At 43.1% G+C, this 26,005-nt stretch overlaps 3 protein-coding genes across 3 annotated transcripts in view; 2 read left to right on the top strand and 1 right to left on the bottom strand.

The window, feature by feature from the left end:
* Window positions 1-480: 480 nt before the first annotated feature.
* On the bottom strand, window positions 481-7,350 carry LOC110006067 (N-acetylmuramoyl-L-alanine amidase). Its single transcript, XM_020661297.3, has 5 exons — window positions 7,037-7,350; window positions 4,983-5,843; window positions 4,671-4,881; window positions 1,418-1,772; window positions 481-546 (listed from the first exon to the last, which is right to left on the bottom strand). Exons 1-4 carry the CDS (start codon window positions 7,110-7,112, stop codon window positions 1,469-1,471), a joined length of 1,452 nt encoding a protein of 483 aa, XP_020516953.2. The 5' UTR covers window positions 7,113-7,350; the 3' UTR covers window positions 481-546; window positions 1,418-1,468.
* Window positions 7,351-9,543: 2,193 nt separating this feature from the next.
* trappc5 (trafficking protein particle complex subunit 5) lies at window positions 9,544-12,175 on the top strand. Its single transcript, XM_020661294.3, has 2 exons — window positions 9,544-10,054; window positions 11,397-12,175. Exons 1-2 carry the CDS (start codon window positions 9,785-9,787, stop codon window positions 11,691-11,693), a joined length of 567 nt encoding a protein of 188 aa, XP_020516950.1. The 5' UTR covers window positions 9,544-9,784; the 3' UTR covers window positions 11,694-12,175.
* Window positions 12,176-13,946: 1,771 nt separating this feature from the next.
* mcoln1a (mucolipin TRP cation channel 1a) overlaps window positions 13,947-26,005 on the top strand; it is a gene marked incomplete in the record, with an annotated part of 19,490 nt that continues 7,431 nt past the window's right edge. Inside the window, 4 exon segments of the mRNA XM_065959735.1 lie at window positions 13,947-14,155; window positions 24,449-24,720; window positions 25,589-25,756; window positions 25,921-26,005. The exon segment at window positions 25,921-26,005 is cut by the window's right edge and continues 72 nt beyond it. Coding sequence (XP_065815807.1) covers window positions 14,125-14,155; window positions 24,449-24,720; window positions 25,589-25,756; window positions 25,921-26,005 — 556 coding nt within the window.

Raw genomic sequence — 26,005 nt, forward strand, 5'->3', positions numbered from 1 at the left:
TAAGGAGGTTTGTTTTCTGGGTTTTCCCATGGTACAATGAACTCCACAAAGCAAACAGTCTGTTGAGTAAAGCAGCACCGATCAGGTCATCTTCAGTGCCAGCGTGGGAGGTAACATTTAGGGTCATGTTAGAGCAAAGATTTATGTGAAAATATTGTTGCTGAGTAGGTGGTCTGGTGGGTTCCTCTTTCAGAGTCCTATTTGGGTTTTTCTCAAACCTTGGACTCATGCATTAGGGCTCAAACTATCGCCCTAGTCTGAAGCAAATTTGGTCGACTAAGCAGCGGGAGCAACTTGGGGTTAAGTGTCTTGCACACATCGGACATGTAGCTGCAGGAGCTGGGGATCGAACCCCCGACCTTCTTGTTAGAAGACGACCGACTCTAAAACAAAACATTAGAAATGCAGAAATGGATCTCTCTGTGTTAATTTTACTACATGTAACTCCTGTAAGTGTAAAACACAATAAAGAGACAGGTATAAGAAACAATCATATTTAATAAGGTTGGTGAGTTCTGTGTCTTGTCCTGTTCTTTTCTCCAAATCCTGTAAAATATAAAGAGGAGGAATGAGATGGTTGTGACATAGAGAAGGACCGAGATAATCGTTCTAGATCAACATCTCACAAAACAGTTATCATGATTACATAAAAATGCACTGAAAACTAAAAATAGCAAGAAAAAAAATTACAAGACAGTATGCTTAACCAGAAAAAGATTTTGTTATAGAAAAGTTAAAGGAGCAGTTTGTAAGATATCTATTGACTGATATGATAACTTGAGCTTACTATATGATCAGACATTAAGGAAACATGCTATGTTGAAGTGCTGGCTTCTCCGACAACAATGCAGCAGCCAGTATGTCCTCCTTCTAACTTTAGATTCTGCTCCTGAATGCTCTGGATTTGTTTGGACCAGAGAAGGTAGGTGGTTTTAAGGACCCGCCCCCACACGGCCGTTTTGGACGCCCCTCGGTTTGCCAGATATGAGAGCAGTTATCAGGTCAACAGGTGTTGCAGTGATGGAAGCAGAACAAGAGAAGTGGTTCAGATAGAAGTGATTGTACCCGACCTAAAAAGCCTCTGCATGTTTCTAATAAGCTCCACGAGCAGAAACGTGCTCAAACTAGGATCAATATTGGAGATGCTTTTGTAAAATGGAGAGAGGTTAGAACACAGAAAGGTTTACAGACCCATGCAGAGCTGGATAAACACTGAAGCTTCAGAGTCCACCACATGGTGACCTGCGTGAGCATCGACTCTAGAGAGGAGGGGGCAGGGGAGACAGCTCTCTACAATGTTTAGAATTTGACAGCTCTCTACAATGTTTAGAATTTGGACTGCAGTACCCGTTTTAAACACTAGGTGTCAGAGTTACATACTGCTCCTTTAAGAAAAACAAACAGCCAGCAGTAATACCTTGAAGAAACATAAATGTTTAAGGATGCTGAGCTTATCATGGTTGTCTTGTCATTCTCTGAAGTGTTCCCAGCTTCTGATTTCTGAGAAGAATGCGTCTCCGGGGCAGGTGGTGTAGTTTACCACCTGTCTGTGGCCATGGATGGTGAAGTTGGCTTCAAGTTTCCCTCCGTCTACTGCGCATCGGATAAGACGATGACGCAAAAGGTCCATGGCGTGGCGAGAGGGCAGGCTTGAGGTGTAGTCTCCGATGACTGACACGCCGTACCCTTTGGAGTTGCGCCCCCTGGTGTGTGTGCCGAGGTGATTCCAACCTCTGCCTTCATAGACGTAGCCGTCTGAGCCAACCACAAAGCTGAGAGAGCAAATAGAATACAGCACATGGTTAGTGAATTCACAATGTAGCCCATGCACAAATTGAAGGGTGATTCACAACCCCAGACATCTTTTCAGAACAATAGATTCTCTGTTACACCCCACAACCAATAACAGCTCTGTGCTCTCAGAATCTAAATGTGAGGTTTTTGCTGGCTACTTCAGGGATAAAATAGTTGACATTAGGTCTGGTATCTGTCAGCAAAGCAAGCACACCGCACTTTTTCCAGTATCATGTACAATCAGTGATGTCAAGTTGGAAAGTTTTGCCCTGGTTGATGCTGCAACACTCAGGACAGTGGTAACAGAAATGAAGCCATCCACGTGTTCCCTTGACCCAATTCCAACATCCCTTTTTAAAACCATTTTTAATTCAGTATCAGAAGATGTCCTCGACATAGTAAATCACTTCGTACAGCTAGGTGTTGTCCCTACCGATTTTAAAACTGCCTTAATTAAACCTCTTTTAAAAAAAGGGAACCTGGATATTTTAACACCTAGTAATTTTAGACCCATTTCAAACCTGCCATTTTTAAGCAAAATTTTAGAGAAGTTAGTTTTTAATCAGTTGAGTGCCTTTTTAACCTCAAACACTACATTAGAAATGTTTCAATCTGGCTTTAGGGCACGCCACAGCACTGAGACGGCCCTGCTAAAAGTAATTAATGATATCAGAAAAAACCTCGACAACAACAAGCCTTCAGTTCTGGTACTACTCGACCTCAGTGCTGCTTTCGATACTGTTGACCACCAGATTCTTTTAGATAGACTAAGTGAGCATGTAGGCCTTTCTGGAAATGTTTTTAACTGGTTCACCTCGTATTTGTGTGACAGAAAATGTTTTGTATCGATAGAAGACTGCACCTCCAAACAATACGAGGTCTCCAGTGGGGTACCACAAGGATCAATTTTAGGACCACTACTTTTTAATTTGTAATGTTATCCCTGGGTGGTGTCATCAGGAGGCACGGAATCTCTTTCCACAGCTATGCTGATGACACTCAGCTCGATGTGGCTGTGTCTCCTGATGACACCAGACAAATTGACTCACTTTTTAATTGTATTTTAGATATAAAAGCCTGGATGTCACAGATTTTTTTGCAGCTCAACCAGGACAAAACACAGGTTTTAATCGTCGGTTCAAAGGCTCAGAGAGAGAAACTGGCCCCTAAACTAAAAAAAATAGGACTCAACCCAAGTCAAGAAGCATGGAATCTGGGGGTGATCTTTGACTCAGAGTTTAATTTTTAAGGACCACATAAAGGGTGTCACAAAAACAGCATTTTACCACCTGAAAAACATCGCCAAAGTGAGGCCATTTCTCTCTCTGAGCCAAGCAGAGAGACTAATGCACGCTTTTATTACTAGCAGGCTGGACTATTGTAACGCTCTACTTTCTGGTCTTCCAAAAAACACAACAAATCGGCTTCAGCTACTACAAAACTCTGCCACACGAGTACTGACAAAGACCAGAAGGAGAGCAGACATCACACCTGTTTTAAAATCTTTACACTGCCTGTTAGTTTTTGTGTTGATTTTAAAATTATTTTATTAGTTTAAAAACCATTACATGGCCTTACACCAGACTACCTATCAGATATGATTTTAGCTTATGAACCAGTACGGCCCCCTCAGATCCTCCAGTTCCTCTCTCTTAGTTGTTCCACAGAGCAGGACAAAAACCTTTGGCGATGCTGCTTTCAGCTGTTACGCTCCGAGACTGTGGAACGACCTTCCGGAGGGTCTGAGAGGAGCCCAGAATATCGAGATTTTTAAATGTAGTCTTAAAACTCATTTATTCAGTCTGGCTTTTAGATAGTGTTTTATATCAATTCAAATCTTAACATTACTGTATTGTCTTTTTATCCTACTACAATTTTAAATATTTTCCTCTTATGTATTTATTTTAATATCTTGTTGCTTTTATGTGTCGTATTTTATTGTATTTTATTTTTATACATATATTTTATTTTTAATTCATATTGGTGTGCATTGGTCTCTCAATGATTTTATGAACTACTTTTCGTCAATAACTTTTCTGCACTCTTGTTAAGCACTTTGAACTGCAATTTAATTTGTCTGAAAGGTTCTATATAAATAAAGTTTGATTGATTGATTGATTGATATCAGACACAAAAATAAATAGAGGAAAGATTTTTGTTGTGGCATTCTTCTGTTTCCTGCTCCACTTTTCAGAAAATGTGTGCTCAAACAGGCCGTTTGAAGATTTTCCCTTCATGACATCACAAAGGGCAGTAACCCCTCCCCCAGGTGGGTGACACTCCCACAGCTAGGTGTTTGTTCTGCCCTCTGAGTCTGCCTTCTCACTGTGAACAATAGGGCATGGTGCACAGTCATAAAGAGGCTTTAGTATTAGTTACAGTCTGTTTCAAAACCAGTTAAAGACTCCTTGCAGGAGTTTTAAGTTAAAAATCCTGATGCTAATTATGTTAGCCCGTAAATGGCAATTTCCTTTATGTGTTAGCATCAAGCTAATTAGGTAAATCCTCCTACATCCTGGTCCATTTGAGAGAAATCAACCACCCCAAAATGTATAATTTGTTTGTTTACATTATTCTCAAACTAAACCAAAATAAGGGACTAAAATTAGTATAACAGCATATTTACTTACTTGCAAAACCGCAAGATTACTTTTCAAGTTTTTGAAGATTTATTTACAGACAATGAGTGATGCTTTAGACAGAGCATGCCAGAAGTTTCACCCTGCTTCCAGTCGTCATGCTAAGCTAAGCTAATGGCGCCAAGTCTTCATGCACAGACAAAAATAAGCAGTATCAACACTGTCCTTAAACTCGCAGCAAGACAAATGAGCATTTATATCTTAAGATGTTTCTTTATTCATAATAAGGATGGTTACCTGTATCCAACATCGTTCCAACCACGATCTTCCTGGTGGTACCTCTGCATTGATCTCATGCCACGAGAGCAGTTTGGGAAGGAGAGACAGGGCGAGGACGGCTCGTAGGTGTGGTGAACATAGAGAAACTGGAGGGGCAGAGACAGAGGGACAGGTGTTCCCCGGTAGTCTTTTGCACCCCACTGACAACGAGGGATTATTTGAGGGCAGTCTGAGGACAGAAGGAGAGAAGGTGAAGGTTTGAATACAATGGGATATTTGATATTGATACTATTTTGGGTAATGAGAAGGATCTTTGTCTCCAATACTTACCCCAGTATTTGTGCACAAACGCCTTCAAACCATCCTTCACTGCCTTCCCGACCCCAGTGTCCATCGCAATCCACTCGGTCTTTTCCAACTTCCAGACTAAAGCCAGCGTCTCCATCACCTGGCTGTAAAGATCCAGCGGCTCTAGAATTGATCTAGAAATCTCCCTTCTCTTCGGGCTGACATGGCCGGTCACCGCATCGAGACCCTGCTCTCCGCTCAGGCTGAAGCTGTAGTATCCTTTTAAGATCTCACTGAGGGGCCGCGGCTGTTCAGACGCAGGTAAGGTGCTAATGTCCGTGCCCAGAATGGCTCCATCCATGCCCCCGCTGATAACAGCATCGGTGGCCAGAGTGGCTGGACGAGAGAGCTTGAACATCCTAGGGCGGTCCACGTCGTCCCAGCACCCATTAGGCCCCATGCGAGTGGATGGCGGGAAGTCCTGGAGGCTGAAGAAGGACAGACCCAGCGTCCGGCCTAAAGTGAGAGGGAAGATCCCGACAGGTGGTGCCCCTTCCATCTTGACTTTTAATCCTGATTCGATCCCTAGAAGTAAAGGTGCGAGGGCTACTGTGGTGCCGTCTTTAGCGAGCACCACCCCTCGTTCCTCTCCTTGGTCTGTCACAATGTGGTGGATGGCCTTGTCGAAGAAGCTAAAGGACGAGGCGTTGAGAATGGCTGTCTCTAGCACCTCAGCATCGCTCAGATTATAGGAGGAACCCAAAAAATGGACGGTCATCATGTCGTCATTTCCTGCTGTCCTCCGCAGGGCCCTGACCAGAGCCAGAGGGGGCAAATCGGGGTTTGAGTCTTCGACCTGCTGAACAGCTTTGATGAAGCTGTCCATGTTACGCAGATGGAGCCCTGACAACAATGGATGAGAAACAGAAGAAGTATTTGATCAATGATAAATGGACTTGAGCTTATATATTTATTTTCTAGTCTTCTGACTACTCAAAGCATTTTTACACTTTAGGTCACACCTACACATTCACACACTGATGGTAGAAGCTGCTCTGTAAAGTGTCCCTCAGTATGAACTAACTAGTGTCTTGCCCATCAACATGTGACTACAGGAGCTGGGGATCGAACCCTCAACCTGTCGGTCGAGAGATAACCAACTCTACCAATGAGCCACAGCCATCCCGACGTGAAGTGGACCATCATGTTCCAATTATGGACCATTGAATGAACTAAATATACTCTTAAAGGGGACATATTATGAAAAATCCTCTTCTACAGTGTTGTTGAACATATATTTGGGTAAGATGAGAGTCTACTGACCCACACAATGTGAAATAAACCCATCCAGTCCTTTGTTTGTGGTCTGCATAAGTCTTACAACACAGAGAAAAATGCTCTGTTTCAAATGTGCTCTCCTTGTGATGTCACAGTGGGATTCTCCACCCATGGACTCCCCCCCAGCCTAGAGCAAAACATTTTGAGCAGGTCGGCCATTTTCATTCTCGCTACAGAGGAGGGATGTCTACTGGGAAAACTCATACAGGGTCACAAACCTCCTCTGGTGCTTGATTCATGTTATATTTTGACCAAAGCACAGCACAGATGTTTCATTTAGACCACAGGGGACTGTTTGAGAAGGTGGAGAAGGAGGGATGATATGTCCTCTTTAAGTAATGACTTTAAAAAAAAGTAGAGTAAAGTCAAACTCCCTTTTTGTTTGTTGGGTTCAGCTCTCTGTACTGCGCTTCTTTTAGTTTCAGAGGCTCAAACATGTTTTAATTTTGCAAGAAACCCTCCCTCTCAAACTGTTCAGTTCTGCCACCACTCAGGGCCGCTGTTTATAGGCGTCCAATGGTGGAGTTTCTTCACAAGCGTACAACTCAAGCTGAACCAAAAGACCTACAAACTGAAGAAAATACTTTCTTTGGTCCAAAAAACATCAAAGAAATAAGAACCAACTTTGAGCTTCATGTCTGAATGGAGATCAGTTTTAACAAACACTGAGGGAGGGGAGTAAGGAAATATTTCTCATCAAAACTCTCAAATGAAGAATTTAATACGCATGTTGACATATTTTGAATAACTGAACTCACCTGCCGGCCTGCCATGAGCGGTGAATACGATAAAGGATAGAGCCCAAACAAAACATGACAGTCCAGATGAAGACATTTTGCATCTCCTGCTTGTCGCCTCTTCTACAGAAGAACATAAACCCGGCCTCCTCCAGGCAACAAGAACGAATGATAGCTCCAAAAGTGAGATCAGAAGGAATCCTGACAGAAACCTCTTAACATTCAGGCTTTCCAAAAACAAACAAAACAGACCGAACAGTGAAGTTTTGCTCAACACGACTCCTGAGACTTTCCGAGTAGGTGTATTTGTATAAACTGCAGTGTTTTGACCAAATAGAGAAAGTACTCTTTGTCCAGTGATGGCCCAAATATTGATTCAGCCTACGGTGAGTTAAAGTGTGACATGAGGAAAACAGATCCCTGGCCCTGTTAAAAGGTTGATCACACAGGTTATTCATCATTGTTTTTCCTGTTCAGACGTAGATACATCACGTTTATAGACGTGTACAGCTTCACTCAAAGAGATAATAGCATGACCTTCAACAAACAAAACTAAAGGGAAAGCAGATTTATGGTTAATATTTAACGTATCTCGTGTGACTCATCTGTGTCAGGAAATGTTTCTTCACTGTGAATAACACAACCTGTCACCCAGAGGAACTTCTGATGCAGAGAGATTAAGAAACATCAGACTTTCTCTCATTTTGTCACTGTTGAACCATTAAATACAACAGAAGAAGAAGAAGCATCAAATACAACTGAAGAAGAAGCATTTTATAGAACAGAAGAAGAAGAAGCATTAAATACAACAGAAGAAGAAGTGCATCGTGCCAGAGGAGCTGCTTGTCAACAGGCAAAGCGGCAACTGCTCAGGGCCCGAGACCAGCAGGGGGCGCCTGAGGGCTGACAAACTTTCAACCAAATCAGTGACCAAAAATGTGCAAATTTTGCAACGACAGTAGGAAACCTCCCTAAGGGGGCCCCATCTGACCTTGCCCTGCTAAGCGTTGCATGCATTATTGCCGTGAAAACCAAAGTTTGATAATGAAAGTCTACAAAGAAAAATGAAGAGGAATTATCCGTCTACAGGAGAAAAAACAGAAACAGGAAAAAAGAGGAAGAGGAGTAATCGTCGGGACACTGGCAGACATGATGGTGATGAACGCTGGTTAGAGGGACCCCTCCCCCCCCCAATAGATTTTTGCCTAGGGCCACATCAGACTCTAGAATCGTCACTGGCTGCAGACCATGGAGCTGGGTAACATTCAGGTAGTCAGCATTAGTTAATCACGATAAATGAAGGTCTGACATTATTAGTTTAATTAATTAGTTTTTTTTGTCACAATTAATCTCAGGCTGTTTTGTCCCTTCAGGCTCTCCGTAGATATTTGTCCTCAGTGTCTCCCCGTAGTCCCAGTGATGTAAAAGAAGGACACTGCTGCGTCTTGGAATGTCTCATTTCACTTTTAAAAAACGACCTTGGATAAGCGGAAGAAAATGGACAGCTGGATGGACAAGATTTTTTATTTTTAACAAAAGCTTTTATGAGCCAGAATAACAACAAACTGAAACAAAAATATTTATATAGAAATTGATAACTATAAAAAATAAAGTATACAGAACAACAATGAACTAAACCTAATAATATCGGCACATATCTGAGATAAAACTAGCCGATACCGATAGTTGATCGTGATGAGCTGATATCGGCTGATATTATCGGCAGGTTGATTTATCGGTTGGGCTCTAGTAAAGCCGACTACATCGTGTGGTCAGAAATATAAAACGAGAGAAGAGATGGAGTTTGGTTGGGGGTCATTCAGGGATCGAGGGGAATGAAATCTCGGTGGTGAATTTATTATTAGTAGTATTTGTAAGGAAAAGCTAGAGTGTCGGTGGCTGAGTGGGATGAAGAGCAAAAGGGCAGACATTTTTTCTCTCTGCAACCATCAATAAAAAGGAAGAGACTGTAATGTTCTTATTTGTATTAATAAAAACACAGTGTTTGGGTCTTCAAGCTTGCTGGACTAGCTACTTTATTTTTACTGTCTCATCTCCGCCACACTCTCTTACTCTCTATGTTTACATGTGGTAACTCATGTTATACTGCCACCTACTGGTCAACCATATTCACTGTAAACACATACACTTATCATTACAGAGGCCTCGGCTAAAATCTTGGAGAAAGGATGATGGTTAGGACATTGTGGTCTGTGTGGTTGTTTAAAGGTCATCAGTAAACACCCTGATGACAGGAAACAGTCATGTTGTCTTTGTTTTTGTTAAATATAGGAAAGAAGTCAGTTATTCAGGAAGTATCTGACTCATCTTTCTCCTTTAAGTACTTTAATATTTTCTGTGGTACAAACTTTTAATCTGTTGGGGGCGCAGTTTTTAGATTCTTAGATGCCACTTGCCTGTATCATAAAATATGACTGAAGTACACACTCCTAGACTGTGGAGGGCAGCATTACACTCTACATTGTACTGCCTGCCGTAAATCCATTAGACGAAGAAGAGTCACGTTGCATGTGACGTAATCAGAACAGGAAGTAAACGAAACAACTACAGCAGGTGTAGGGGGAAGCGCAGTGAGCTCTGTGTTTTGTTTTTTTGTTAAACTGAACTGACACTGAAATATTCATGTCATAGGCTTAAGAGGTGATCTCGTCAATTAGCTTTAAAGCTAATAAAAACAGCCTTTGAGCGGTTAGCATTGTTAGCAGTAGCCGATCAGCTGCTCACTCAGTAATAATAATAATAATAATAATGGAGGCTCGCTTCACCAAAGGCAAGTCCGCGTTACTGGAGCGGCCTCTGAGCCGACCGAAGACCGAGGTGAGTGTGTGCGCCTTCGCCCTGCTGTTCTCGGAGGTGGTGCAGTACTGCCAGAGCCGGGTCTACTCCGTCACCGAGCTGCAGGCTCGGCTGTCCGACATGGGGCAGAGGGTCGGGGGCAGCCTGCTGGACGTCCTGGTGCTGAGAGAGAAGAACGGCAAGAGGGAGACCAAAGTACTGAACATACTGCTGTTTGTCAAGGTATGCAGACTTAGTGTGTGTGAGTGTGAGAGACAGCTGAAGGAGTGAATGGAAGAATAAAAGGAGGAAAATCACACTTTCATTAATCATCAATCAATCAATTCAATTTGTATTTGTGTAGCATCAACTCATAACAAGTGTTATCTCCAGACACTTTACAAAGAGCAGGTAAAAGACCTTACTCATTGTTATGTTACAAAGAGCAGGTAAAAGATCTTACTCGTTGTTATGTTACAAAAAGCAGGTAAAAGATCTTACTCGTTGTTATGTTACAAAAAGCAGGTAAAAGATCTTACTCGTTGTTATGTTACAAAAAGCAGGTAAAAGATCTTACTTATTGTTATGTTACAAAAAGCAGGTAAAAGATCTTACTTATTGTTATGTTACAAAAAGCAGGTAAAAGACCTTACTTATTGTTATGTTACAAAAAGCAGGTAAAAAACCTTACTTATTGTTATGTTACATAAAGCAGGTAAAAGATCTTACTCATTGTTATGTTACAAAGATATATATATAATCGTCATTCGTTAAAAATACGAGGGAGCTGGTACGAGAAACACCAGGTGAAGGCCAAACGAAAAAAAATGTCTGTTTGCGTTCACACATGCAGCTCGTCCGGCAAATATCAGGAGCTTTTTCAGGAGTTTTCTGTAGTTGTGTGAAAGCACTAATAAGCCGTTTTCACACATGCAATCCGGATACTATCTAGATATTTACAGGAGGACTTCTCTGGAGATTCTCCCGACCTAGTCGTTCACATATGCTCCTCACAGCGGGGGGCTGTCCCTGTCAGGGGGGGAGGATTTCCCGAGGTAAGACGTGACATAAAAAAAAAATACTCAGAAGTAGCGGCCGAAGCAACAGAGTCCGCTACACGACGTTATAATGAGAATATTTGTCTTTATATCAATGCTATGTGTAATCCAATGGAATGACAACATCCAGAAAAGAGAGGAGAACAACATACTGACCAACAGAAAACAGAATGCAGACGTTTAATTAGAGCACGGAGATCGTAGTGGTCGCATCCAGACACTTTAAACAGTCACTATATAAACGTCATTCTCTTTCCATTGGCTCGAGTTGAAATCTCCGGAGTATACGCGGCTGCGTTCAGACATCAGCTCACCCGGATTTTCTGCGGATAAAACACTAGGGGTCTGGCCGGATAAACTCCGGGTAAAGTCAGCGCGAAAAATGCGGCTGTTTGCGTTCACACACAGCCTAAAGAACCTCCGGGTAGCCAAATCTCTGGAGTTTTTCAGGTGATTTCCGTTTGTGTGAAAAGGGTTATAATAGAGACATTATTTCCTCCAGAGTAATTTTTTTTTTTACTCGGCAGGTATCCGTGTGGAGATCTCTGTTCGGCAAGGAGGCGGACAAGCTGGAGCAGGCCAACGACGACGACAAGACCTACTACATCATCGAGAAGGAGCCCCTCGTCAACACGTACATCTCTGTTCCTAAGGACAACAGCAGCTTGAACTGTGCCGCCTTCATCGGAGGGATCGTGGAGGCCATCCTCACGCACAGCGGCTTCCCCGCCAAGGTCACCGTGCACTGGCACAAGGGCACCACTCTTATGATCAAGTTCGACGAGGCGGTGATCGCCAGAGACAAAGCACTAGAGGGAAAATAGGGGAGAGACGAGATGACAGATTGTGTGTGTCTGTCTGTCTGTCTGTCTGTCTGTCTGTCTGTCTGTGTGTGTGTGTTGGACATATGAGTGATGTTAGTTAACAGCTGAATGTCTTACCACTGCAGACTGTTGTGAACGCAGTTTACGTTATTTTTCCTTTTCTTATTAGTTTGTTTTTTTTGGTTCATAAGGTGTCAGACAAACACTCAAAGACTTACAGTCTGCAAAGGTTCACAGCTACTTTACTACATGTGTTTTGACGGGTGTGATGGGGGTAATATCTGTGTCCCTCTCACATTTTGGTATGGCAGGATCACCACACCACATTTCCCAAAGATAGGGCAGCCTAACCTGGGTCACGGGTTTCAGCTCGCAATTTAAAAAAAAAATGGTTGGCATCCGTGTTCATGCAAAAAAAGTCTTGTCTGTATTTTACTCTGGAATGTAAATAAATATACAAGGAGATTTTTTTTCCCCTTAAAGTCTGGGAGTGCGAATGTTATGTTTGTTGTAATCATGAGTCCTTTAGTGCAGGGGTTCCTTGTCTTTAGGATTACATCAGTGGACATCAGGTGTCATATTTCTGATGGAGGGTGGGGTCACCTACCTTATGGCAATCCTCTACCAATGTCATGTTAAGATATATGAAGCACAGTAAAAGCTTAATGCAACCTGAACTACTGTAGATTACACTCGAAAACGATTGTTTACTCTTCATCAGAGTTAGCCCTGAGCCGGTTTTCCAAAGATAAGGTGGTTACCAAAACACAGGTGCAACTGTGCAAGTTACTAAAACGCAGGTGCAACTGTGTAAGTTACTAAAACACAGGTGCAACTGTGCAAGTTAATAAAATGCAGGTGCAACTATGCAAGTCACTAAAACGCAGGTGCAACTGTGCAAGTTAATAAAACGCAGGTGCAACTGTGCAAGTCACTAAAACGCAGGTGCAACTGTGCAAGTTAATAAAACGCAGGTGCAAGTCACTTAAGCGCTGTTGCAAGTCACTAAAACGCAGGTGCAACTGTGCAAGTCACTAAAACGCAGGTGCAACTGTGCAAGTCACTAAAACGCAGGTGCAACTGTGCAAGTCACTAAAACGCAGGTGCAACTGTGCAAGTCACTAAAACGCAGGTGCAACTGTGCAAGTTAATAAAACGCAGGTGCAAGTCACTTAAGCGCAGGTGCAAGTCACTAAAACGCAGGTGCAACTGTGCAAGTCACTAAAACGCAGGTGCAACTGTGCAAGTCACTAAAACGCAGGTGCAACTGTGCAAGTCACTAAAACGCAGGTGCAACTGTGCAAGTCACTAAAACGCCGGTGCAACTGTGCAAGTTAATAAAACGCAGGTGCAAGTCACTTAAGCGCTGTTGCAAGTCACTAAAGCGCAGGTGCAAGTCACTAAAGAGCAGGTGCAAGACACTAAAGCGCAGGTGCAAGTCACTAAAACGCCGGTGCAACTGTGCAAGTTAATAAAACGCAGGTGCAAGACTCTAAAGCGCAGGTGCAAGTCACTAAAGAGCAGGTGCAAGTCACTAAAACGCAGGTGCAAGTCACTAAAGCGCAGGTGCAAGTCACTAAAACGCAGGTGCAAGTCACTAAAACGCAGGTGCAAGTCACTAAAGCGCAGGTGCAAGTCACTAAAGCGCAGGTGCAAGTTACTAAATCGCGCATTCAAGTCACTAAAACGCTAATGGAAATGCACAACTATATTGTGCATTCAATTTAGTAAAACGCAGGGGCAAAGGTTAAATTTCCTAAAAGGCAGGTGCACTTTAATAAATGGGTGCACGTTATAAGAATAAAACACAAATTAAAAAACCGTACATGTGCGCGTGTTATCTTATTAAAACATACGTGCAATTAATAAAATTGTTGTGCTGAATAGAAAGCATGTGTTTGAATTTTTTTTATTTCCATTTCACCTCCTGGGCTCCATACACCGCTTTAGGCCGAGAGAAGAGAATTTCACCTTTTTTAATGTGTGCAGATAATTGTGAATGTCATCAGGAAAATAAGCAAACATGCTGGCTCGGGCTTCAGTCAGGCCACACAAGGCGTGACGTGACGTTTGCAGGGTTTGTATTTTTTTTTTTGCAGAAATATAAGTTGTCACCTGTTCAGTCATGCCAAGTTGCACGGGATACACTGAGAAAATCCGCCTCAGATGAGCGTCCTGTGCTCGGCTGCCTGGCAGCCTGGCGGTGAGCCTGTGAGTGACGTACTTACGTGTTGTCGGTCACATGACCTGAAGGACCGGAAGAAGAGGGGCAGAAGCAAACAGCAGCAGAGCAGCTTGAGCCCGGCTGGTGTTGCACAGCTGTGTGCTGTGAGACTCTTTAACAGACATTAAAGTACAATAAAAACAGATTTATTTTGCGAGGGTTTAGCTACAAGATTTAGCTATTTGTCTTTTTTAAGCGGGTAACTTAATGGCGGAGACGGAAGAACAAGACTCCACAGGTAAAAATCTACACTTTACTTTAAATTTCAACATTAACTCAGCTGCTGCAGGAGAGGAATTTGGGGTTTTTGAAGCTAAGAGATTGATTTGCTTTGTAGAAACGCTTTAATTTGTCCTCTCTGGAGTTGAGGTTTTGTTTTAGAGCTGTTGTTGTTGTGGAGACATTCAGACACCACGGTCACCTCTGTTTGTCTGTTTAGCCGTGATTACAGTAATTATTATCTATTAGTGTGTTTCCCCTAGCGGCTCTGTCGACGTCATGTTATCTGTTAGGACACCATGTTTTCTCCTCAATGACTAAGTGGGACTTCACACTCTTTACTTCACAACAAGTCGTGACTTTAAGAAACTTCTGTTTTGCAGGTGTTAGGGTGTAAAGAGTGACCGTGTTAACTGGAGACTATGAGCTTCTGTGGTTGTCATAGTTACAACAGATGTTAAAGAACAGACAGAGTTACGTTTTTAATTGAAGACATATCTTAAAATGTAATTGTTGACATCATAATGAAGACCTAAACAAAGAGACATTCATTAGGACACCCTCTGTCTTCAACATCTGTTGTAACCATGACAACAGCGGACACATTCGTCTGAAGGTCACCAATCAACTCAGTCACACTAAAACTACAGGTGTTATACTGAAAGGTATTCAAGGGGCGCCACGAATACTCCCACTTTCATTTGACGCATATTGCAAAAACATAATGTTGAAACATAACAGTAGTTACAACAACGACAGGTCGCCCACCCTGAGAAACATGGCGGCCGTGATAATATGGTCTATAGGAGGTGGGTCCTGAGGCTAGATCATGAGAACCACTGCTCTAATGTGATTGGTGAACTGACGCCTTCTTATATGTTCACAGCACCGTTGCTATAACAACATACGCACAGCCGTCACTCCTGACCTTTAGCTCACTGAGTGACCCGTGACACAACTGTAACGTGACAGATCGTAGAGAGGCTTAAAAAAAGATTGTTTCTTAAAAGTACCACAACTGCAATGCTAAATATGTTAGCCTGTCAAAGGCAATTACCATTATGTGTTAGCATCAAGCTAATGAGCTAAGATAAACACCCCAATCCAACTATGAGACATTGCTACCTCCGGAGAACAATTCCCCCGCTGCCGCTGTTTCTAATTATCAACCAATCATATTAAAGTTCCTTTGAAGAAATTGCAGTTTCTGTCAATTGTGGCGCCCCCTGTGGTCAAGGCCACGATTTTGTCCAGTACCTGCGTAGGTAACAGATCTCATCCTGCTTTCTTTAACTGTTCACTAAATCAATTAGTGTTGATAATTTGCTGCAGAAAATGTGGTTAAAGGCTTCGTAAAAAGCGGCTTAACTGGCACCTACAGCACCCTGCAGCAGTGTTTTAGGGAATAAACATACTATAGGAATAGTCAATCTTGTTGTTGATGATCTTGTTTGCCTTCTTGTATCATGACCAAGCGGCAACCTCCTGTGTTGAAAAATGAAGCCAATGTGGAAGTGCAAAACCCCTGCAGTTCGTCAAGTGTCCACTAGAGGCTGGCTCCAAAAGCACCGGAAGTCACATACACACCCATTCAAAAAGACAGTTTTCAGTTGTCAGCAGGCTTAAGACCCGCCTCAGCTCCAGCTCTCAGCCTATCGTTAGATTTCCATCATGGAGGACACCAGCGGCGATGAGCCTCTGGGTCGCCCTGCAGAAACTGATGGCTGACGACGCTCATGATTTGTCCAACAAATGACTTATATTTCCACTTCGTAAATGTGAATCGGTTGCTTTGATGGAATTTTTAAAGCAGTATGAAATGAGATGGTTGCATTTTGTTCTGTTGGTGGAACAAAAAAGAACATTAACCGTCATGACTTTGAGTATTTTTCAGTTATTTCTGACGTTTTCAGAAATAACGATCTGTTGTCTTATCATAGAAACATGTTCGATGTTGTCTTTGTCTAAGCGAGTTGCCTTCTCGACATGTAATGTAGACTAACTGAAACTTCAAATTGGACGTCTGACCTAACATCAGCACTGCCTCTGGCTTCATAATTCCACATTGTGCCTCTTGTTAAAGACGCTGTGGGGCTTTTTTCATGATCTTAAGGAGCCTGTCTACTAACTAAAGCACATGCAGACTCTTTCATGTATTGTGATAAATCCTCCATGTCATAAGCTGCTCTCTCATGCATGATTGAGTCTTCAGAATTTGGAAAGGTCCTCGGGGAAGTAAGGCTTCGATACAAATAATGCTCCTCTGTATTGTGAGGGGGTTTAATATTTAAGGGTGAAAGTTAATTCAGTCTGAATGTCAGTCATGCTTGGAGATCTATTAAACTCACTTTCACCATGAGTTATTCCCGTCTGGGACCTGGTGAGTAGCGTTGAGAGATGTGTAGCTAAAACAAAGACGTTACTGCCCTTTGTGATGTCATGAAGGGAAAATCTCCAAAATGGCCTGTTTGAGGACACATTTTCTGAAAAGTGGAGCAGGGAAAAGACGGAGAGGATGGACTTTTCTCATCATTGGGGGGTTGTAGAAAGACTAGAGATACATGTTAGAGTTAGAGAAACATGGTGAAGTGGATTTTGCAGAATATGTGACCTTTAAAAATGGATCAGCATAATAGATCTCCTTTAACTTGGACTTTTCACTAGTGAGAACATTTGAAAAGTTTGAGTGATTTACCTCCTTACCTTTTCTGACATCAGCAGGATGCATATCCTGAAAGTAGGACAGCAAATGCCCAATTATATTCACTGACCTCAACGATTACTGATGTAAGTAACCAAGCAAGGATAAGTTGACTTCAGCTCATGGTAGAAAGAAGATATCACCTCCTCACCTCAAATAACCCCGAACATTATCAGGTTATCTCACTTTGTGTTCAGGAAGTTTCTTTAACTTGTGTGCAGGTTGTGGTTTTGGACTCCTCACCTGTGGGTGGCCTCTCTCTATCGCTCTCTGACAGACCAGATCTCAGCCTTGATACCGAGTTGTTGACAGATTTCCAGTTACAGTTAGGATTTTGATTGACAGACTTGTTACTCTAAAGGTGCGTTACTCAGCACTTCACGGGCGTCACTGAACCAGAAGAGCCAGATATTTTAACGGATTTACTCGGCTTGTGTCAAATCTGGCGGCATGGCCGACGACCTGCGCCCACTTTTGTTTTTGTCCGATAGCTATCCGCTGTGACGATCGACACACTCCTCTGATCAGAGATATTGCCTGCGCTCCGTCTCCTGCCCCATTGTCTGAATGAAATGTGAAGTGTTTGGCTGTTTTTCATTCCTGTCACCGTGGCACGCAACCCCTGTCAAGGCTAGGACGACCTCGCCTTCCTCGCTTGTAGCAAAGTTCATTCAAACGCTGTTTCCGTCAAGGTATTTCGTTGGTTTCTGTGGTTAACAACAGCTGTTTGATAGTTTTAGGAACTGAGCCCTCTGAATATGGGTTTCAGTTTACTGCAGGGAAGCACATGTGGTTATCATAGACACTCAGGTTACAGCTGATTTCACAAGGTGAGTCAGGTACTGAGCTCAAAACAAAACAAATCTTTCAAAACTCTATTATTGAATGGTGTTACCAGCTTAAGGTTCAAACCAATTAAAACTATTACATAACAGTTTTAAAGGTGCTCAAAGCTCTAAGCTGGGCTGGCAATGTTTTGATATTAAAGGCCCAAACTGTCTTTTTTATTTTCCCACAAGGCTTGAACCACAGTTTTTTTTGGAGTATGTGGTGTGCACAGTAAGGCCCGACCGATATGGTATTTTTTGGGCCAATACTGATAACGATATTGAGGAGAAAAAAATCAGAAACCGATATATCGGCCGATATCTTTCTCAGATCTATGTTCGATCTGTAGAGATTGAATGGTTTAGATATTTAGACACATTTATTGTGTTGATCCCTCAAATCCAGTTATCAAACACTTGAGGAAAAGATTTACAGTACTGGCGTCAGACTGTTAGAAGCCCAGGAGGTCATGACCCAGGCCGGCAGCAGATGAGCAGACGGAGCTCCTCCAACCTTCAGCGAAGTGATCTGGCACTACTACCACCCGACATCCCTGATGCCCAGCCTCCACCATCAAACTCTGTCGTCCCTCAACCACCACCGTCCTCATTCATGCATCCGACCTCCACCTCAGCAGCAAGAAGTGTGGACAACAGGAATACAAAGGAGAAATCCTTCCTGCATCGTATCCCATCTCCCCCTATCCCATTTTTCTTTTGTAACAACAATGAGTAAGGTCTCGAGACAACGTAGACAAGATTGTCACTCGACTGGAATGTAACTGTGCATGTACGTGCGTCACAGCTTAACACTCTGCTAGTGTAGTACAAAGATACTCAAATGAAATGCTATTCATCTGGTAAATAAATCTAGTAATGTTGCATATCTGGGATGAAATTGGCCGATACAGATAGTCATTGGATATGCTAATATCGTCAGATATTATCGGCAAGCCGAGTAAACTTCAGGCTCTCAAACAAACCGTTGTTTAAACCCTCTGATGACTTCAGAGGGAGCTCCACATGGCCTGTTTAAGTAAGTAAGGTCATCTCTGTTCTCACACTTGAAAAAGTTTTAGAGGGGCTGAAACGTTGGGATTTTTCTAATAAATTGGTGATACTTGGCAAGAATAGTGTGCAGGATTTTTTCTTTTCAAGTGATAGTGTGTTTTTTACAAACAAAAGATGCAGTCAAGCTCCTGCATACTGCATATCTCACCACATTGTTGCCCAGTGCCCAGCTGACCTCAGGTGTGCTCAGGTACTGCTCGCATCAAATTTAAAACCCTGCTGCTCGTTTACTTAACAGCAACAAAGACGGCTACTCTTTACCTAAACTCTCTCATCCAGGTCTACACTCCCTCCAACCTGATCCAACCTTCTCAACAGGGCCCCAAGTTTTTCTGACTCTTCTCCTCTGTCGCCCCCCAGTGGTAGAACAAACTACGAACCTCCAATCGATCTGCAGAGTCGCTTTGCACCTTTAAGAGCTTTAAAAGCTAAAGACCCAGCTGTTTATGAACACCTACGACCTTAATTATCACCTTGATGATGATATAATTTAGGATGTTTTTTAAAGATTTATTTTTGGGCTTTTTGTGCCTTTAATGGAGAGATAGGACAGTGGATAGAGTCGGAAATCAGGGAGAGAGAGAGAGAGAGGGGAATGACATGCAGGAAAGATGCCACAGGTGGGACGTGAACCCGGGCCGCCCGCTTGAGACGACAGCCTCCATGCATGGGGCATGCGCACTAACCACTGCACCACCAGCGCCCCAATTTAGGATGTTTTTGATGGTGATTAGAACTCTCAAGAATGGCTGTCGATGTTGAGCTCTGCCTCTGGTCACTTCCTGTCAGCACCCGTGTGTCCGATCAGACTTAAAGCTGTTCATTTGCACTTAGTGACATTGTGTCCTTTTCTCTGGATCCTTGCTTGTGTTGTACTTACTCTCTGATGCACATCACTTTGGAAGCGTCTGCTAAATGAACTGAAGAATTGTAGGTAAGCAGCAGGTAGAGTGAGGAGAGAGAGAGAGAGAGAGAGAGAGAGAGAGAGAGAGAGAGAAGAGGGCTGCATGTAACATATATAGTTAGTGCTGACTAATGCCACTCAGACGATGAAGTGTTTGTGTCCTCTTTCACTTCTCATTTCCAGCCGACAGCTTTGCAAAGCTTTGATTTATTGGGTCTCATGAGCTTGGCTTCGTCCTGACTCAGCAGTTCTTTGTTTTCTGTGCACATTCCAGTTCTGACTTTTCGTTGTCTCATGCCTGCATCATGTTGAAGAGCATGCAGTGATAACGTCCTCTCTTCTCTTTTTGAAGAACTGTAACTGCCATGAATACTATTTAAGTGATTTCCTGAATGTAAACAGGAAGTGGAGTGGACAGAATGAGTGACCCCATTCTTCTTTGTTCCTCCAAAGCAGTCGGTTCAAGCATGCTAAAAGCATGTGACATGTGTTAAGCCCGATAAGCCAACTTTGTGATCTGTTGTTTTGCTACTAAGTGGCTGGTCTCTCATTACTGTCGACCAGGTTCAGTTTGTGGCTCTCAGAATAAGATGTTTCATTTTGTCACTCTGAAACCAGCAACAGTGCATCCAGCAAATAAGACAAGCCAACACACAAACTCAGCCTCACTAAAAGTTTATAATAACAGTGTTTCAGCGCGATAGTCTTTGTCAGGTGATAGGTTTTTAGAGGAGTGGGGCCCAATGTGGAGATCTGATAGGTGCAAAACTGTTTGTAAATGTGTACAAAGATCCTCAGATGTGTTCACGGCTGCGCACAAAGATTCACATATGCATCCACAGAAAGCAGATCATCTGAGTACGCATATTTGGATCTATTCAACGGGGATGTGATTCTTCCAATTAAGAATTCTTAATTTTCTGATCTGACACATTTACCTACGAGATCAGAATTAGCCTGTGCGGGCCGGCAAGGTTAATTTTAGATTTTTTCAGTTTAACCCAGATGAAAAAACTTGTTGGGATTAAAAATTATTTTTCAAGAAAAGTCCTGGCCAGCACGGGCAGCAGCCAGTTCTGACAAACAACGAGCAGCCTTACATACACATCAGATCCATAATTATAAAACATTAAAGGAAGAATGTGCGACTTGTTCCACATAAATAAATCATAAAGTCTGTCCTGTGTAAATGTGTCTCTGAGTCATGACTGTCTACAATGAGGGAGAAGCTCGAGTCCCGCTGGCTGTGTTGTTGTCAGAGCCGTGTTTACATGGACGGGACTGCCGGCTCCTCCCCTTGTGTATAAAAGCTGTTTTAGTCCAGAACTAGAGAGAAGAAGAAGAACATACTCACTGATTATTTGGATGTTAGTAAGTGTCTTTAGATCACGCTCATTCTGTGTCGCTTCATGTTCAATGTGAAGCTACGAGCTAACTAAAGAGCACTAACATTAGCATGCTAACACAACAATGCAGGACACAGGTGATTGCAGCTCGAGTAAAGAACAATTTTGTCCGCTGCTGCTTGCGCTTGACTCCTTCGTCTGAACGCGAGTAGAGGGGGGTTGGAGGTGTGTTTCAGGAGGAGAGCGGAGCCTTCAGTATGGAGGAGGCGTGGCCAAACAGCAGTTTGTTTTGGTTTCATGCTGGTGTTCAAGGGGCGACATCTACTGGATCAAAAAGTCGCACATTCTTCCTTTTAAAAGCCACAAAATATAACCTTCTATACTTACATCAGGCAGAACATCTACAGCCCGATGTGTCTGCCTCCAACATTCAACATCACACAACGTACTCTTTGTTTCATTTTCTAGAGAGACACTGTTAGCAAACACGTGTGCTGAAACTCAAGCAGAACCAGGCTCATGGTTCCTCCAGTCCAGATCCAGAGAGATACTGTTTTGAGTTGTGTTTAGAGATCATAACGTTAGCGTAAGCCTTTTTTTAATCACACTCTGATGAAGATTATCGGTTAAGTAAGAGTTGGCGGTGTTCTTCTCTCCTGCTCCAAAATACTTGTTGGACACACTCTGTCTAATCTCATACATACCTGCTTTCTCTCGTCAAACCCGGTCACACCTTAGTCACTCATTAAGGCTTGTCAGCTGTTACCAAACTGTCTCAGGAATCTGCTGCTCGTTAGCTTCTGTCTGTGGCATGTTTGCTATTCACTGCTCACAGCGTTGTCATTGAATACGTAAGACTCTTTGAAGAGATGGAGTGACCCTTTGACTTTGACTGGTTGAGGGGAAATCATAGGTCTGCATAGAAGGAGGGAAATCTGCAATGTGCTATAGAGGGTTGTCATGATACCAGAATTTTAAACTTCAGTATGATCCATCCATTATCTTTATCGCTATTCCCGTTCGGGGTCGCAGGGGGGGGAACTGGAGTCGATCTCAGCTGTCATCGGGTGAGAGGCGGGGTTACACCCTGGACTGTTCACCTGTCAATCACAGGGCTGACATATAGAGACAGACGACCAGCCACACTCACATTCACACCTACGGACAATTTAGAGTCAACAGTTAACCTGACGAGCATGTCTTTGGACTGTGGGAGGAAGCTGGAGAGAACCCACACATGCACGGGGAGAACATGCAGACTCCACACAGAGAGGCTCCTGTCAGACGGGGATTCAAACCAGGAACCTCCTCGCTGTGAGGAAACAACGCTAACCTCTGTACCACCATGCAGCCCACTTCAATATGCTGCTAGTTCAAATCAAACAATGTCCAAACCTCGTTTGATACCATGGCAACAAAATAGAATTCCAAGGCTACTGGACTTGAGCTTGTATATTTCTTTTCTAGTCTTCTGACTACTCAAAGCGCTTTTAAACCGCAGGTCACAGCTACACATTCACACACTGATGGTAGAGACTGATGCTGAGACCATCAGAAGTAACTCATCCATTGATACACATTCTTACGCCACCAATGAAAATCCAGTTATTTTCCAATGAAAAACAAGAAAATACACAAATATTGGGTGGCTTAGACTTAGATTTTTCTTGCTGTGATATTGGAGATGGTTTCAAAATGAACAGATTCTAACTATTTTAAAATTCTGGTATTGCAACGACACTAACTCCCAATCATGAATCCCCTTTCTTACCATAATGAGTCTTTGTAGTTTTTGGAGTATAAAGGTTTGAATCACATGTGCAGCAGTGTTGAGCTCAGAAAGTGCCTGAGGGGACAGAGAGGAAAATGAAATGTACACAATGCAAACAAAGAGAGATCGGGTAGAAGCTGAAGACGGACTCCTCAGGCTCAGACTCATACTGCTGACAGGATGAAGTCGCTGGAAGTCGTCTGTGTCGAAGAGTCAAAGGTGGAGTCACGTTTGTGAAGGAACGACTAGACTGAGTCTCAGCACTTTGGAAGAGCAGCTCGTTTCATGTGATTAACGCTCTCCTTCTGAGCCCAATGTTACAGACACAAAAGTTGGACTGCACAATGGAGACTCTTGTTCTGGTTAATGTGCCCTAATCGCTTAATTACCATGAACATTTGATTCATCATTCTTCAGAGGAACAGCCTCGTGACATTACTCCATTTATTCTGCTCCTGCAAGTACAGAGAATTAACATTTCCATGTTCTGCATGTTCAGAAACACAAAGTACAACTGAGGCTGATGGTGACGTCATGAGTTTAGAAAGTATTTATTTGTGCTGTCAAGTGATTATAAAGAACAGCCTAATTAATTTCTAACTCTGTGATTAATAAATCACTATTTATTGCATATATCATCAATAATGTGAGAAGCAGGGATGCATCGGTTCAGCGTCTGTATCGGCTGATATTTGACCTGTTGAAAGGTAAACAATGTGGCATGAACCAATGTCAGTAGCCGATGTTTATTTATTGTGCCAAATCAATTTACTGCTAACATCTAGTACACCTAACTACTGATTCATAGAAGAGTTTTTTTTATTGGGCAGATGAAGCCACCTGTTGAACAAACTCTGATCTGTTTTCATTGTCAAACACAATCAGCAACCTGCACTCTTGAAAAATGAAGCCGATAAGGAAGTTTAAAATCCTGCATTTCATCTACAAATAATGCGGCATGAGTTGATGTCGGTAGCCGAAGTGAAGTCTTACAATAAAGGAAGTCATGAAACAAACATCGGAATTGGTGCATCTCTAGTGAAAGGCATTGCTTTACAGGAAGACTTAAAACGGACATCCACTGCACAATCTCAAATCTTTTAGGCCTGCAACTTATTTAGAATCTCAGCTCGATGGCACGTCTTTAGCACGTCTTTAGCACGTCTTTAGCACGTCGAGCCTTATACACTGAGGCTAAGGCTGGACTATGAATCCAGTTTAATTTTCCATTACCATTTTGGTTTCCTACAGTAATGAAAAAAAGATAATCGAGATTCAACAGTTACTGTGCACTAGTTTTTATCAGAGGTTTCGTCATGTGTTGTAAATGTTTTAAGTTGATCACGGCGAGTTAAGCGGCTACCGAACAGTCGGATGATTTTCTGTCATGTTTGAAACGTTGGTTGAATGACTGCAGGAGGTGATTCCCCGACTCAGCACTTATCTGACAGCATCACCATGGCAACATCAGGCATGCCCTTTTTATCTGATTTAGCTGCCGGTTGGCTTGTTGTTTTTGTGTGTGTGTGAGAGTGTTGGGGAGTGTTTTTGTGTGTGTTTGACCATTAAAACAAGAAGTTGTTTAAAAAAAAAAAAAAAAAAAGCGCCCTGTGACCTGATTACATGTTTTCGATCAGTTGACTCATAAAATAATTGTACTTCCTGTTTGCGTTCCCCTTTCTGAACGAGGAGGCCGCGTCTACTCAGTGACTCGATATGGCTCCACAGACGGCAGCGGAGAGCATGGAGAGCACCAGCAGAGCAACAACCACAGCATCCACAGCAACCATCAGTTCTCCTCGTCGATGTCGGGCCACTGGGTCGGCATGGAGCGGGACGAGGAGGACATTCGCCGCAAGCTGAAGTATTTCTTCATGAGCCCCTGTGACAAATACCACGCCAAAGGTCGCAAGCCGTACAAGCTGATCCTGCAGCTGCTGAAGATCATTATTGTCACCGCTCAGGTACGACACATTTACAGCTACGTTACAGCATGTCGGGTTATATGAGGTTCTTGTCAATAGTAAGTGTAATAACCACAGGAGCTGTTGGTCCGCTCAGGCCTCAAGACGGTACAGAGTGGGATCACTTTGCACTTTGACCCTGTTTAGCAAGTCTTAAAGGGGCAATACTGTCTTACCTATTGGTTAAAACGGGTACTGCAGTCCAATTTCAACACATCATAGAGAGCTGTCTCCCCCCCGCCCTCCTCTCTAGAGTGGATGCTCACTCAGGTCACCATGTGGTGGACTCTGAAGCTTCAGTGTTTATCCAGCTCTGCATGGGTCTGTAAACCTTTCTGTGTTCTAACCTCTCTCCATTTTTCAAAAGCATCTCCAATATTGATCCTAGTTTGAGCACGTTTCTGCTCGTGGAGCTTATTAGAAACATGCAGAGGCTTTTTAGGTCGGGTACAATCACTTCTATCTGAACCACTTCTCTTGCCCGCTTCCATCACTGCAACACCTGTTGACCTGATAACTGCTCTCATATCTGTTAAACCGAGGGGCGTCCTAAAAGGACACTTAGGGGGTCTCCTTAAAACCACCTACCTTCTCTGGTCCAAACAAATCCAGAGCATTCAGGAGTCTTGTGAAGCATCAGTGCTTTAGTGAATTATGTCATTAGTGGGTGTGAGTGAGAGACTTTTTCTCACCTCCACGTTCATAAACTTCAGACTCAGGATTGTTCGCAGACAGGTGTGAGCTGTGAGTGATTTATGACGTGCCAAAGCACACAGAGAAAATTCTGAGTAATAAAACACAACACCTGCAGTCTGATTCCACAACCTGTCCCTCTCTCCTCCCCTTCTCCTCCTCCTCTCTGCTGCAGCTGGTGCTGTTCGGCCTCAGTAACCAGGTAGTGGTGACCTTCAAAGAGGAGAACACTATGACCTTCAAGCACCTCTTCCTCAAAGACTACGATGAGTCCTCGGACGATTCCTTCGCGGTGTACACGCAGAGCGACGTCTACGACCACATCTTCTACGCTGTGGAGCAGGTGAGCCCTGAGGGGGAAACACAAGAGCTTCTCTACCGGTTCATCCAATCACACATCGAGATAAAACTCCAACATTTAATCCACATTTTAAAAGTACTGCTCGGAGGGTCAGTCATTTTTTATGTCTTTAAACCCAGTGTTTTCTCCCTTCGTTCTCTTCCCAGTATCTGGCCCTACCAGAGACCACAGTGGGACGATATGCGTACGTGTACGGCGTCGGGTGGAACGGCAGCGCCCTCTCCCTCTGCC

This window comes from Labrus bergylta, chromosome 1 (genome assembly GCF_963930695.1).
Source record: "Labrus bergylta chromosome 1, fLabBer1.1, whole genome shotgun sequence".
NCBI lineage: Eukaryota > Metazoa > Chordata > Actinopteri > Labriformes > Labridae > Labrus > Labrus bergylta.

What these genes read in the sequence shown, in the direction of transcription:
- LOC110006067 (XM_020661297.3), bottom strand. Translation starts at nt 7,112, where the DNA reads ATGTCTTCATCTGGACTGTCATGTTTTGTTTGGGCTCTATCCTTTATC. An exon ending in CGCTCATGGCAGGCCGGCAG is followed by an intron (nt 5,844 to 7,036) that starts GTGAGTTCAGTT and finishes CATTGTTGTCAG; the next exon opens with GGCTCCATCTGCGTAACATG. An exon ending in TGGAACGATGTTGGATACAG is followed by an intron (nt 1,773 to 4,670) that starts GTAACCATCCTT and finishes TTGCTCTCTCAG; the next exon opens with CTTTGTGGTTGGCTCAGACG.
- trappc5 (XM_020661294.3), top strand. Translation starts at nt 9,785, where the DNA reads ATGGAGGCTCGCTTCACCAAAGGCAAGTCCGCGTTACTGGAGCGGCCT. An exon ending in ACATACTGCTGTTTGTCAAG is followed by an intron (nt 10,055 to 11,396) that starts GTATGCAGACTT and finishes TTTACTCGGCAG; the next exon opens with GTATCCGTGTGGAGATCTCT.